Genomic DNA, 14833 nt, shown 5'->3' on the forward strand with positions numbered 1-14833 from the left:
GCACATGACATTCTCTTTGAGTTTGCCAAAAGGCAACTAAATGACTCTCAGACCATGAGAAACAAGATTCTCTGGTCTGATGAAATCAAGATTGAACTCTTTTGCCTGAATGCCAAGCGTCACGTCTGAAGGAAACCTGGCACCATCCCTACGGTAAAGCATGGTGGTGGCAGCATCATGCTGTGGGGATGTTTTTCAGCAGCAGGGACTGGGAGACTAGTCAGGATCGAGGGAAAGATGAACAGAGAAAAGTACAGAGAGATCCTTGATGAAAACCTGCTCCAAAACACTCAGGACCTCAGACTGGGTAAAGGTTCACCTTCCAACAGGACAACGACCCTAAGCGCACAAGACAACACAAGGGTGGCTTCGGGACAAGTCTCTGATTGTCTTTGAGTGGCCCAGCCAGAGCCTGGACCCGATCGAACATCTCTAGGAAGAGACCTGAAAATAGCTGTGCTGCGACGCTCCCCATCCAACCTGGCAGAGCTTGAGAAGATCTGCAGAGAAGAATGAGAGAAACTCTGCAAATACAGGTGTGCCGAGCTTGTAACATCATACTCAAAAAGATTTGAGGCTGTAATCGCTGCCAAAGGCTCTTCAACAAAGTACTGAGTAAAGGGTCTGAATACTTATGTAAATGCAATATTTCCGTTTTTTATTTTAATACATTTGCTAACATTTCTAAAAACCTGTTTTTGCTTTGTCATTATGGAGTATTGTGTGTAGATTGATGAGGGGAAAAATCAATTTAATCAATTTTAGAATAAGGCTGTAAGGTGGAAAAAGTCATGAATGTTGTTCTGGAGGCAGCTCTGCAGAGTGGTCACTAGCTGGCGCAGCCACAAAGTCATACCATCTGATTTTAAACCTAACCTTAACCCTAACCTTAGCCACACTGCTAACCTTAACCTTAAATTAAGACAAAAAGGCATATTTTTGTTTTCATAAATGTTTACAATATAGCCAATTTTGACTTTGCAGCTGGCCTATCTAGCGGATATCGCTAAGTTCTGTGTTCATCCCAATAAACGTCAATCTGCCACACACACACACACAGACACACACACAGACACACACACACACACACACACACACACACACACACACACACACACACACACACACACACACACACACACACACACACACACACACACACACACACACACACACACACACTCACACACACACTCCTTCGCACTACACACTGTATTCCTCCACCCATCAAAGCGTTTCTATACACAGGCACAGCAACCTATTACATCCAGACACGTTTCGCTATTTTTTTATTCTGCCCTGTGTCGCTGTAGTTAGCCTATCAAAATATCATATCAAAGCCTATCAAAACATACATTTTTTGGGATGTTTAAAATATTTGTGCATGACAAAAGAACATGAAAACTAAGCCTAATGAGCCCTAAAAGGTGAACTAGTATTGCTCCATGTTATAGCAACCAGGCCAAACAGAACCTCAACTTCCACTCAAGTCTAAACCCCAGGAACAACCCACAACCCAAGACCTCACCTCGACCTAACCACACAGCACCACACTCTCACTCCGGTCCAATGTTGAGATCTTATGAACCAATTGGTTTAGATATTATTTTACTTTAGGCCTCAACTCTTGTCTACTTTGGCTCTGTAGACATCAACACTGGCCTGTACTGACTGTACGTTTAGCTACATGAATTACTAGCACATTATTTGAGATTAAAAGAGTTTCTCAGAACTTTGGCTTGTTTTAATGGGGAAAGTGTAAATCATTTGACATGGAATGTTTCTTGAGGACTGAGTCAGAGTCCAACTTTCCGCCCAAAGGTACCAGCAGCGTCTGTCTCACTGTTGGGTCAGATGTTGCCAAGACACTCTCAAAAGCTCCATTGACAAAGCGTTTTGGATTTAGAGGAGAGAGCTGTGGTGATGGTTTTATTTGCCTATGATACAATGCTGACCTCTTGTGGATAAAAATAAAACCGGCATTCTGATCTCCAATCAAATCAAATCACATACACATGTTTAGCAGATGTTATTGCGGGTGTAGCGAAATGCTTGTGTTTCTAGCTCCGACAGTGCAGTAATATCTAACAAGTAATATCTAATAATTACACAACAATACACACTGATCTAAGTAAAGGAATGGAATTAAGAATATCTAAATATTTGGACGAGCAATGTCAGAGCGGCATAGACTAAGATACAGTAGAATAGAATACAGTATATACATATGATGGCCAGCCTGATGGCCTTGAGATAGAAGCTGTTTTTCAGTCTCTCGGCCCCAGCTTTGATGCACCTGTACTGACCTCGCCTTCTGCGGGGTGAACAGGCAGTGGCTCGGGTGGTTGATGTCCTTGATGATCTTTTTGGCCTTCCTGTGACATCGGGTGCTGTACGTGTCCTGGAGGGCAGGTAGTTGGGTAGACCGCACCACCCTCTAGAGAGTCCTGTGGTTGTGTGTGGGGGGGGGGTGCAAATTGAAATATTATTTGTGCATCAGCGCATGTCACAAATAATATTTGATTTGATTGTATCTGACATTCACGCCCCGCATGCGGTTTTGCGCATGTGCTAGGTGATAGAAATGTCAGTACTGGTGCTTTAAACAGTCGGTTTAACAATTATATCATGTGGATATTTTGCCTCAAATTTCGAGCAGTTGAAGGACCAACCGCACAGATAGACAACTTATAGTGTAAGTTCAAATTGTATTCAACATTCTGGCTTGTAAGGAACATGTCCACGATTTTGCAGTGTTTGTTTGACTGCGTACCAATAATTGGTATCAAAGTATGATTTATTAGTTAACTGGAGAGGATGAGGAGTGTGCGAGAGGCCTTTAAATCCGCTATCACTACACTCTTAGAAAAAAAGGATTCATCTGCTGTCCCCAAAGGAGAACCATTTTTGGTTCCAGGTAGAACCCTCAGTGGAAAGGGTTCTACCTGGAATCAAATGGGTTCTACCTGGAACAGAAAAGGGTTAACTCATGGGTTATCCTATAGGGACAACTAAATAACCCTTTTAGGTTCCAGACAGCACCTTTTGTTCTGTGAATGTACTGCCTACTGCTATTGTAAGTAGATATTTCGTTATTTGTCCTTAAAAAGATTGCATGAGCTCCATCTTCGCTGTATGTGCCTGCTGTCTGACGCCTTCAAAGGAAAGAACTGAGAGGTTACAAGGAAGACACAAATACAGCATGAGGACTCAGATCAACAACAAGTATCTGTGGCAACCTGATAAAGACAGACATGACCCAATGCAGTCATAAGATGAGGTAAGATAAGGGTGTTGTAAGGGTACTGTATTACACACACACACCACAACACACGCAAGCATCAGGAATCAAATTCAGCGTCCACCTTTAACGATGGAATCAAACAATAAATGTCTGGGGTTGGGTATGGGCAGAATCCTAGATGATAGAAAAGCATCACTCCTCTGCTTTTGAGAGAATGTCTGAATTCTGAACCCGAAGGGGAGGGGGAGTAGTTTTGTATAAAAGTTTGTAATTTCCCCCAGTACTTTTTCGAGCAACGCTATTTCTCTATTATACATCCTGTGGTGGTGAATGTTCTCTGTGGCTTCATGGCCCAGCATCCTGAGAGGGATGCACTAGACTGCACTGCATTTCCTCACTCAGTTAGTGACACAGTCTACAGCAGGCTACTAGAGTAACAGGGAAAGATATCTATACACAAGGGTTACTCAAAATGGACAAAATACAGTTTACTTTTCCCTGTCTGATTGTCCTTTTGGGTAAGCTGCCTCTCTGCCTTTCTCTGTTTTTGCGACATTTACAGTATGTTTACATTTTAGTCATTTAGCAGACGCTCTTATCCAGGGCGACTTACAGGAGACATGTTGATGTGCCCTTGTGCAAGAGCACGTCAACCAAGTCGGCTCGGTGATTCGAACCAGCGACCTTTCGTTTACTGTCCAAAAGCTATTTTTTATCTTTAAAACAATAACAAAAATAGATTTTATTTTTTGGGGCTGGCCAAACACTCTTAACCACTAGGTTACTTGTTGAATTTTATCTAGTATAACATTACTTTGATGTACTTTGCTTGTTTTTTGTATTGGTAAGATCAAGTCTTTGATTATTTTGCACAGGTTATTATAGAAATACAAGATTGTTTTCTCAACTGGTTTTGTCAATTCAGTTTATCTGCCAAAATGCTGCTGATGTAATCAATGCTCTATCTATGCAATGGTTTCTTCTCTCTATATTCTACACAATGTTGGGGGAAGCTACTTTGAAATCATAGTTTACCAAACTCCCAGTTACTTTACATTGGAAGAAGATGAGCTACACTAAAGCTGCCCTTACAGGGCTCTACGAGGGGCATGGGTGCGCCTAAGTTGAAAAATGCAGGCATACACAAGTCAATTTAGGAGCACAATGAAAGATATTTGAGATTACATCCTTAATTTTTCTATTCCAGGTCTACACAGCAAAATAATTAGGCGCATATGCGAGTAAAAAGGTCGTGCAGTAGAGCCCTACCTTAAGGGAAATATAGTTTACTTAAATAACTTCTTATGGATCGGTGCCCCGTCTACGGGACAGTTGTTGCTCAATATGCATGATGTGACTACAATGTCGTTTTAACAACAACAAAAAAGTAGTTCACTACATTGAAGCTATTTTGTGAAAAGGATCATTTCTAAATCTGAAATATCATAGACCGGGGATTCCCAAACTCTGATACCAAAAAAAAAAGAAAGGAGATTATTTCCTACTTCACCCATACTTTATTTTCTTATTGCAAAAAACAAGTAGTGTGTAGTTCCAGTAGTTAGCTACACCACTACATGGCAACAAAGTAATGAACTACTGAAAACACTACCAAGATGTGAATTTAGTTCAACTACAGAACCACCAAGCTACAGCAAAATGTCATTAATATGACTAGTTGAACTACATGTAGTTCACTACTCCCCAACACTGATTCTAAACCATACCCATGTCTTTTTCCAGGTCTCATCCTGGCTTCTACCACCACAGCCCAGACACAGCCAGTCAATCCCACTGTAACCCAGCCCACCTCAGCCTCCAACCCAGCCAACGACACAGCCACTCCAGGACATGCCATGGCTGTAGACAACAATGATTTAACATTATCCGCCATAACCCCAAGCCTTCCTGATCTAATTTTTGATAACGGCCCTATAACCAATTCCACCGGGAGGCCTAACCACACGGTAACCACACCACTGAAGACCAATTCAGGTAGGTTGGAGTTTCTGCTTTCACTGTATGGTCAGTTTATGGTCAGTGGTCGATACTGGAGATGGAGTCTTGACCTCGTTGTCTTGGGTCTTGAGACCACTCAAGACCAGTCGATACAGTCTCGGTCTCGGGGGGGTCTAAGTCTTGGCTCCATCTTTGATCGATGCTAATTTCCTACCTGCTTTGGTGGAGGTAAAGTAACAGTCATTTCTCTCAAGATGCATCTCCAGGACCTACATCCTGGCCCTCACCAATGGAAGTCTCTACATCAAAGCCCCCAGCAGAGGCCAGCAGTACAACTACTAGCACTTCTGCTACTAGCACCACCAAGAATACAGGTGAGCTGATCTCACCAGAGTGAAGTGAATCCACTGCGAAGTGAATCCACTGTGAAGTGAATCCATCAGTACACAACTTCTATCTTCTCTTTATTTAAAAGGTTTGGCGGGAACTGCTCAACCAAAACCCTCTGCGAGAAAATCGCCCCACATTGGTAACGTGATTGCATTTAAAAAATGTCTCAAACTTGCCCAACGGTGTGTGTTCTGACACCAAATCTGAATTGGTTATCATTTGTCAGACTAACCCACATTATAAATAACATTAACATTTAGGTCCCGAATGACTTGCATGGCCTTTATCTTGTTGCTCAACAATGGATTGTTTTCTGTTTCTTAATAGGATTGATCATCTTGATTGTGATCATCATCACTTCCTGTGTGCTTGTAGCAGCATGCTTCTTTACAAAGAAGACATCAAGGGTGAGTAAGGTGTATGCTGTTTGTCAAATTCAATTCTGTGATTTAATCAATTCTAACGTTCTATAACAAATCTTCAGTTTGACTTTGTACTAACACCAAACACTAGCATTCAATGATGTCTGTAGATGCCTGTATGTTTTGTAGCCTGTTGAAGTGTGTGTGTGTGTGTGTGTGTGTTGTACCCTGTTGTGTTTCCAGAGGTACTCTGTAGATCTCCGAGACAGGCATGAGGATCTGCCTCTGAGTACTGTGGATCCTGACGCCGTGTTTGACAACTCCTCAACACAGAAGGGTGACAACATAGAATTACATGGAATATGTATAGAATAAAACATGTATTATTATACATCTGCATGGATGAGAATACATTACATTAATTTACACTATCATCATGAATGATCATTTACTACACATTAATAGGGAAACTTAGACTTTGTAGAAGCCTTTGTACACAAGACATCACCAAAACACTTCTGTAAATCTTGATTTAGATTTTATTCATCCCATGCGTCATCCCATGCTAACAGTGAAACGCTTACTTACGGGCCATTCCTAACAATGCAGAGAGAAAGAGAAACTGAACTACCCAAAAAATAATAATGAGCATCTAGCTAATGTACATTAACTCGTGGTCAAACTGGTAATAGGTGTTAGACTAGTAGTAAGCATTTTTTATTGAACCTTTATTTAACTAAGTCAGTTAAGAACAAATGCTTGTTTACAGTGGCGGCCTATAAACCATGACTAATGCATGTTATCTTTGATCACTTCTCCAGGGATGGACACCTTTACCGCCGTGGATCTCAGCAGCACCGAGGTCCTGGTTAAGGGAAGTGAGGGAGAAAGAGGTGAGCTTGATGAAGTAATGGGGTCATAGGGTCAGTTTGCTGGGCCTATGATAGTGTGCCCCCAAAAGAGGAACAATTCTCTATTAGAATGATATATTTGTATTTTTTCTATGAGTTATTGAACAGTGATCTGTCAAGTGTGATGTATTGTTTGGTTACTGGAATGGGTTTTGTGTTCAGAGTGGATTTCCTCTTTTGCAACAGCCGTTAAAGAGAAGAGAGTCGAAGTGTGTTAATAACTATACTGTACATTCATAGTTATCTACATTTTAAAATGACTAGAGTCACAGCTGAAATAATACATTTTTCAACTTCATTTTAAAACTTCATGATGTCTTGTGTGGCAGGTGTGTGGGAATAATGAGAGAACTTAAAAGAAAAGACAAACCCCACTCACTGCTCTTATCACTGTTTTTATTCAAGTTTTATTCAAAACAGTGATAAGAGCACTGTGTAAGGTTTAGAGTCCCTAAGAGCTTACATTTACAGTCACGACCGAAATGATTGGCACCCTTGATAAAGATGATCAAAAAAGACTGTGTAAAATAAATAATGCAAATGCTGAGGTTTATTTATTTTGTATTTTTTTATTTAACCAGGTAGGCCAGTTGAGAGCAAGTTCTCATTTACAACTGCGACCTGGCCAATGTATGGGAACAAGTAATAAAACAAATCTAAAAAAGATATCAAAATGATTAGCACCCCTAACAATTCTTATGAATAAAATCAAACAAAATTGAATCAGCATTAACATAGCATACTTTTTTTGTATTAATCTCAGCTTAAAGGGGAACTCTACTCAAACTATAATTTAGTGTTTTTTTTCATTAGTCCACTGTTGATACAGTCCCAAAATGTTTTGCATGTCAGCAGTCAAGTTTTGAAGATATTTGTCCTGTTACACACATGTGTAATGGAAATGTGTTTTTTTGCACGTCACAACTCCCCCTGAAGCAAAGTGTCCCTGACCACTTATTCATGGTGACACAAAATGCATCATTTAAAGAACTGTGTTGTGGCCTTTCATAACTTCCTGTTTCACTGGGGTAAAAATTTGGTAACACGCATGTAAAATCCCTTTGTCATCCATCACAATGGGGAAAAGGAAACTACTGGGTAACATTTACAAAGTTTAAAACCACTGGGACAGTGGTTAGCAGGTCTGGTAGAGAACCCAAGTGTAACTTGTCCCCAATCACAGTGAGGAAGATGGTTAGGCAAAGAAAAGTCCAAGGGTCATCGTTGGAGAATTACCGAACTTGGTCTCATCCTGGGGTCACCAAGACTCCAAATCTACAAATAGACGCCGCCTCCATGCCAATAAGAGCCTTTATTGAGCAACAAATGTAAACACCTGGTGTTTGCTAAACAGCATTGGCACTTGGAATGGACCCGGGTGCTATGATCAGATTAGACAAAAATAGAGCTCTTTGGTCACACACACCGTGGTTTGGTGTTTAACAGAAAAACCCTCAAGGTATGGTGGTGGATCTTTGTGTTGTGGGGCTGTTGGTCCTGGGGCCCTTGCTAACTAAGGTCAACGGCATCATGAACTTTACCAAGATTTTAAAATTAATTTTGTATTTTTATTTAGCCTTTATTTAACAAGGAAGTCAGTTAAGAGTAAATTCTTATTTACAATGACGGCCTACACTGGCCAAACCCGGACGACGCTGGGCCACTTTTGCGCCGCCCTATGGGACTCCCAATCACGGCCGGTTGTGATACAGCCTGGATTCAAACCAGGGTGTCTGTAGTGACGCCTCTAGCACTGAGTTGCAGTGCTTTAGACCGCTGCGCCACTCAGGAGCCCAAAGTTACAGTACATCTTTGCCAAAAACCTGGTTGCTTCTGCCAGGAGGCTGAAACATGGCCCCAAGTGGATCTTCCAGCAAGAAAATTACCCCAAGAACACATCAAAATCCACAAAGAAATGGTTAATTGGCCACAAAATAAAACATTTGTGGTAGCCATCCCATCTCCGGACTTCGAATAATTTTGATACCCATCTTTTTTTAAATTACTTGGTAAACAAACTATGCATTGTTTAGATAGATAAGAACTTCCCCACTGGGCAAAAACTGGTTGAATCAACTTGGAAAACTGATTGGATTTGAAAGAAGTCATCAACGTTAGGGATTTTTATATTTTTTTCTCCTTACTTTTTAACCTAAATCCAATGAGATTGTGCCATTTTTTTGTCACGTTGAATTCACGTTAATTAACAACTCAACCAAATGTACTGTAAATCAAAACTAGACGTTGAACTGCCTAGTGGGTCAGCTCCCATTGTCCACTCCTTTGCGACACCATGGTCACCATCCATAACACATATGATTTGTAAAATATTTTCTCCCGCCCCAGGCTAACTCTGCCCGGTGTCAGATCACACTTTGAATAACCAGACCCGCATTACTCACGGAGGTTGAAATGCGAGAATAGACTGTATGACACGTGTATGTCTGTGTGTGACTTCAGTCTGATCTCAGTGTGATAACCTCCAGATAAGGGGTAGACTGACCTCTATGCAGCAGACCTGGGTTCAAACAGTATTAGTTTTCTTGCCAAAACGTTAAGCGTTAAGCATTTGACTGAGCTTGCCATGGAGTGCCAGATAAGAAGGGTTTACGCATTTGGGACTTCTACAAAACGTCAAATGATTAGCATTTCAGTGCTCTCAATCTGTTGAATGTAATACAAGAGACACTAGAAAATGGAATGTCCCGTCTTGCTCCATTGAATGACAGCACCCAACCTACTCTGTGTAATGTCATCTCTGTGGTGGGGTGCCGTACCAACGTCCGCCACTGGATGGAAACAAAACCCTAGAGAATAAACAGGAGAGTAAAAGCACAGAGCAAGTTGTTCATTGGTCTCTGATGGATATGTAACTTCAGCTTTTATGGTATAGGCTACCTTTTTATATGTTCTTGGGTTATAAGACATGACCTTTTATACTTTGGTCTGTTGTTCTCAGTGCTTTAAACAGAGGACATTTCAAAATAGTGACGGGTTTTGTGTCAGAAAATCCCATAGCTCTAAAATGCTGCTCAACTGGCTGTGGATAACCATATCCTCTTTTACCAGAGTGCTATCTTGTCAAAGAAGTGTATCGTCCTCAACCCCATCTTATCTGCAAAATAAACCTGTTTATGTACTAAATAGGGCTGACTCTACGCTGACCTTTTTTTTAGAAGGAGCACGTGTGCACCTGTGTTGAAAAATCTAGGTGCGCGCAAGTAAGAACATTTAGGAGCACAATGAGAAATATTAAAGCTTGAATCGTACATTTTTTTAATATGTGCACTGGTGCTCCTAAATGACAATTCCAGGTCGCACAGCGAAATATTTTGCCACGTATGCGAGAAAAATGGTGGCAGTGTAGAACCCAGCTAAATAGTCCTGGATGTCAGGCATCAGACACCTGTGTATTAAAACACACACAGTGAAATAATGTAAACATCAACCGTTATAGTAAGAGAAGAGAACACCATGCAGCATTAGCTGTTTTAATTCATTCTTTATCTGTGATAGTCCTTCCTTTAGACGTAACGTTTCATTCAGGTTGAAAGTGGTTGGAATTGTTATTTCTCTCCGAGATCTTCCCAGGATTTGTGACTGTCGTGGGCATGTCTGAGCTTGTCTTTCTCTCTTTGCCCTGGGTCACACTTTGTGGATTGGGTCAGTTTTGATTGGCGCTTTTAAAAGTAACTACCTTTTTTCCTCTCCTTTTTTTAAAATCATCAACTCAAGACGTTGCACTGGCATCATGTGTTACTACTGTTATGATACAGCTCAGTAGCGACAGACGTCGGCTTCTTTTGCAGTTCTCCCGGCCGTAACCTTTCACCTTTACTTTTTTCTGTGCTCTTTCTAAAAGAGATACAAGTCAAACAAATGAAACCATGGTCTGGAGAGGTGTGAATTCCACTGTTGTAAAAGCATACTGCTGCCCCATGACTGTAAAGTCAGTCTGTTAAAAATGAGAGACAACTGTCACTAGGACTGGGTTTGAGATGGACACCATGGAAAGGATCTTATGTGTATGAAGCAGAGTAATGAGAACAGTTTAACTCCTTTTAGAATGAATTAAACACGCGCACACACACTCAAACACAAAGGCCCACAGATACACAATTAGACATGGTCTCTATTTCTTAACCTCTCTGTGGTCTTTATGGGTCAGTGCCAAGATCCTTGCAGTGGAGTCCGTCTCCTTTACTAGAGGTGTGGAGAGAAAGCCCTTTTGAAATATTTTGGTTGTTGTCGGTCCTTTATGTATTTGTGTTCCTTTTTATGGTTTGGCTTGACCTACATGTCCGTCAGCTGATCGATTTGGTCGACTTCGACTTTGTAAGATTGTTTTTCAGTACCATGATGTAATGGCTAGATTGTGTTACTACGTACTTGGTATGATGTTGTAAGAACCTCTTGTTTAGGGAGATATGTTCTCTGCAGAAAAAGGGGACACTTTGCTATACTCGTTTTCAAGAGTTCTCTGCTTGCAGAAGTACACACACACACACACACACTCTACCGGTCCAAAGTTTTAGAACACCTACTCATTCAAGGGTTTTTCTTTTCTTTTGACTATTTTCTACATTGTAGAATAATAGTGAAGACATCAACACTATGAAATAACACATAGGGAATCATGTAGTAACCAAAAAAGTGTTAAACAAATCAAAATATATTTTAGATTCTACAAAGTAGCCCTTTGCCTTGCCCAAATTTCAATATATAAATAATAAACAAATCAAACTATAACACTTTTTTTGGTTACTACATGATTCCATATGTGTTATTTCATAGTTTCAATGTCTTCACTATTATTCTACAATGTAGAAAATAGTAAAAAATAAAGAAAAATACTTGATTGAGTAGATGTGTCCAAAATTTTGACTGGTACTGTATATATTTGTAACCATATTTTACGAACTATGAAAAACCCTAACATTATCATTAATCCTAGCTAGCATGCAGAGCAATGCCTTGGCCTCTAATTAGTCAGCCACTCTCAACTTGTACCTCTGCCTGTCGCTCTCTCATTCTTAGCTTTGGCTCCAGCTGTGAGGGATGACTTGAAACAACCTTAATCTCTACCAACTGCTCTGGCGACCGACCTTGACACTTTCTTTTCTCAATTATCGAGTCTGGTCCCAGAGACTGATTTAGCTCTCATCAAGGCTAATTACAGATCTCACTCTCCATTCCCACATTCCCTTGGACAGTAAATTAGCGTGTTGGTTTTGAGTGAGTCGGGGGCTTGGAAGAAACTGAACTAATGACGGGGATTAGCGTTAGCAACCAGCCACTGAGTGGGGCGGTGGTGGGCTGAGCATCAGAGACATACACACAGCTTTGTTTTCATGCATTTTGGGGGGTAAAAATGTATTCCCGTTCAAAATCCTATTTTCCTAAACCTAACCCTTAAGCCAAAAATAGGATTTTAACAAATTCAAGACATGAAAAAAGCCCTGACTTTTCAAAATGTGTCTTGTTTTCCTACCTTGTCAGAACATTCTGGTGACTTGTCAGGACATTGTGGTCCTGATAAGGTAGGAAAACATACACACACACACACACACACACACACACACACACACACACACACACACACACACACACACACACACACACAGTAGCCAGAGGTGTCACGCCTGTTCCCGCTCCCCCCTCTCTGGCGCTCGAGGGCGCCAAGCTGCCCATCATTACGCGCACCTGTCACCATCGTTACGGGCATCAGCACTTCATTGGACTCACCTGGACTCCATCACTTTATTGATTGCCTCCTCTATATCTGTCTATTCAATCAAATTTCAATCAAATGTATTTATAAAGCCCTTCTTACATCAGCTCATGTCACAAAGTGCTGTACAGAAACCCAGCCTAAAACCCCAAACAGCAAGCAATGCAGGTGTAGAAGCACGGTGGCTAGGAAAAACTCCCTAGAAAGGCCAGGACCTAGGAACAAACCTAGAGAGGAATCAGGCTATGAGGGGTGGCCAGTCCTCTTCTGGCTGTGCCGGGTGGAGATTATAACAGAACATGGCCAAGATGTTCAAATGTTCATCGATGACCAGCAGGGACAAATAATAATAATCACAGTGGTTGTCGAGAGTGTAACAAGTCAGCACCTCAGGAGTAAATGTCAGTTGGCTTTTCATAGCCGATCATTCATAGTAACTCTACCACTCCTGCTGTCTCTAGAGAGTTGAAAACAGCAGGTCTGGGACAGGTAGCAGGTCCGGTGAACAGGTTCAATAGCCGCAGTTTGATCCCTGTGTCAGCAATAATGTTATGTTTCCCATGTCCAGACGCTGTCCGTGTTTTGTTTCATGTCTGTTATTTATTAAATATTCACTCCCTGTACTTGCTTCTGGTCTCCCAGCGTCTGTCCTCACAAGAGGTAGCAATGGTGGTTAACAGATACCGGTTTACAGATCTGAAAAAATGCTACAGATATGTCCAGAACAGCAGTGGTGTTCCTAGCACCCTTGTCCCCACCAGCCCCCTCAGTCCCCCCCATCACCTTGGGTAAGATAATAACGAGGCGGCCATACTTTCCCACAGCTCTTAACCAGCTGTGTGGAGCTGCTCTCCCAGCAAGGCCTGGTCAGTAATCAGGACCTCATTAGGCGACCAACCAGAGGCCTGGGCCTGGCCTGGATCAGCTGGTTCAGTAGAGGAGAAATCCCCCAACAGTCAAAGTGGGCAGAAACATTCTTGTAGGAACAGTAAGAGAAACACTGCAGGCCAGGAGACAGATAGGAAATGCTATCATTATAGCAATGCTTAAAGGTAATGACAAAGCACAGTCTTGCAGAGCAAGGTAAATATGCCTTTCTTAGCCGGAATTTGGGTGAACATGTGTTAAATACAGGCATATGCATTAATGGGTGTGTTGAAATGTGCTGTGGCAAGCTCTTCAGAGATAATTGTGTGTATAATTCGACTTCAATATGTTAAGACACTGACATGATTAAACTCTGTACTCCCTCTGTAGCAGATCGTGAGAACATCTCTGACTCCCCACCGCCTGCCAGCCCTGTGGACAAACCTGATGATGGGGCCCCTGGAGATGTGGCCCCTGAGGCCCCAGCGGGGGAGACTGATGACGAGAACACCGTCTCCAATAAGACCTCAGTGGAGTCAGTGGAGGCCAACGAGAACAACAACAACAACACCATCACCACCGCCAGGATGGCTTCAACATCTCCAAGAGGTTGGTATCGTTCAATATCTGCTACAACCTCTTCTGACGGGTTGGGGTAAAGAAGACACATTTCCGTTGAACATTTGTACACATCTTCTTCTAACGTCATGGTATCTATGGCTAATGATGCCGTTAATTGAATTTTGTTCCTCGCCGTTTAAAAAAAGTGGGCTAAACAAATCACACCTCTCTTTTCTCTTCTTTGCGTCGTTTGAAAATACCGACGAGACAGATTGGTTTATCCACTTCCTCTTTCTCTGTAATTGACTCAGGCATACAATGTTGAACAGAAGTGTTCTACTACGTCTTGAACATTCCTCTCCTGGGGAGAATGTCATTAACACAGCATGGTGATAACACTACAACTCCCAGACTATGTCCATATCTCAGCGTGAAGGATTCTTCTATAATTGGGTGGTGAAGACTGAACCAACAACTCAACAAGACAGTTAGTTCAAGCTGTCGTATTCTAAAGCAACATTCACTTAGGCTCTAATAGCAGTGGCGTTCCTCATAAGCAGTGGAACATAGATGAACGCACAATGGGGACACTTGAGTCCGTTTTAAATGTCCGATGGAAAGCATCACTATATGGTCAAGCCATGGCAAGTGAAAGGCAGTTGTTAGCAGCAGCAGATGTGTGTGTTTGACCCTCCCCCCCTACATGTCGCAGAGCTCAAACCAAGAGAGAACGCCAGTTGTCCTTTCAGTCTTTCAGCGGTCCAAAAATGCATGGGATATTTGTAAACTGTGGCTATAGGGTCACTCG

General features: G+C 41.8%; 1 protein-coding gene across 2 annotated transcripts in view; it reads left to right on the forward strand.

The window, feature by feature from the left end:
- The first annotated feature begins 3602 nt into the window (after nucleotides 1-3602).
- Nucleotides 3603-14833, forward strand: part of LOC106610230 (uncharacterized) — a 30589-nt gene continuing 19358 nt past the window's right edge. Inside the window, exons 1-8 of one of the 2 annotated variants that reach the window (XM_014209445.3) lie at nucleotides 3603-3762; nucleotides 4988-5239; nucleotides 5458-5577; nucleotides 5679-5732; nucleotides 5921-6000; nucleotides 6199-6292; nucleotides 6777-6848; nucleotides 13855-14073. In XM_014209445.3, the coding sequence (XP_014064920.1) occupies nucleotides 3717-3762; nucleotides 4988-5239; nucleotides 5458-5577; nucleotides 5679-5732; nucleotides 5921-6000; nucleotides 6199-6292; nucleotides 6777-6848; nucleotides 13855-14073 (937 nt within the window). In that variant the 5' untranslated portion in view covers nucleotides 3603-3716. The remainder of the gene's footprint in view (nucleotides 3763-4987; nucleotides 5240-5457; nucleotides 5578-5678; nucleotides 5733-5920; nucleotides 6001-6198; nucleotides 6293-6776; nucleotides 6849-13854; nucleotides 14074-14833) is intronic. The other variant, XM_014209446.3, reaches the window with a different exon arrangement.

The sequence above is a fragment of the Salmo salar genome, chromosome 08 (genome assembly GCF_965601325.2).
Source record: "Salmo salar chromosome 08, fSalSal1, whole genome shotgun sequence".
Taxonomy (NCBI): domain Eukaryota; kingdom Metazoa; phylum Chordata; class Actinopteri; order Salmoniformes; family Salmonidae; genus Salmo; species Salmo salar.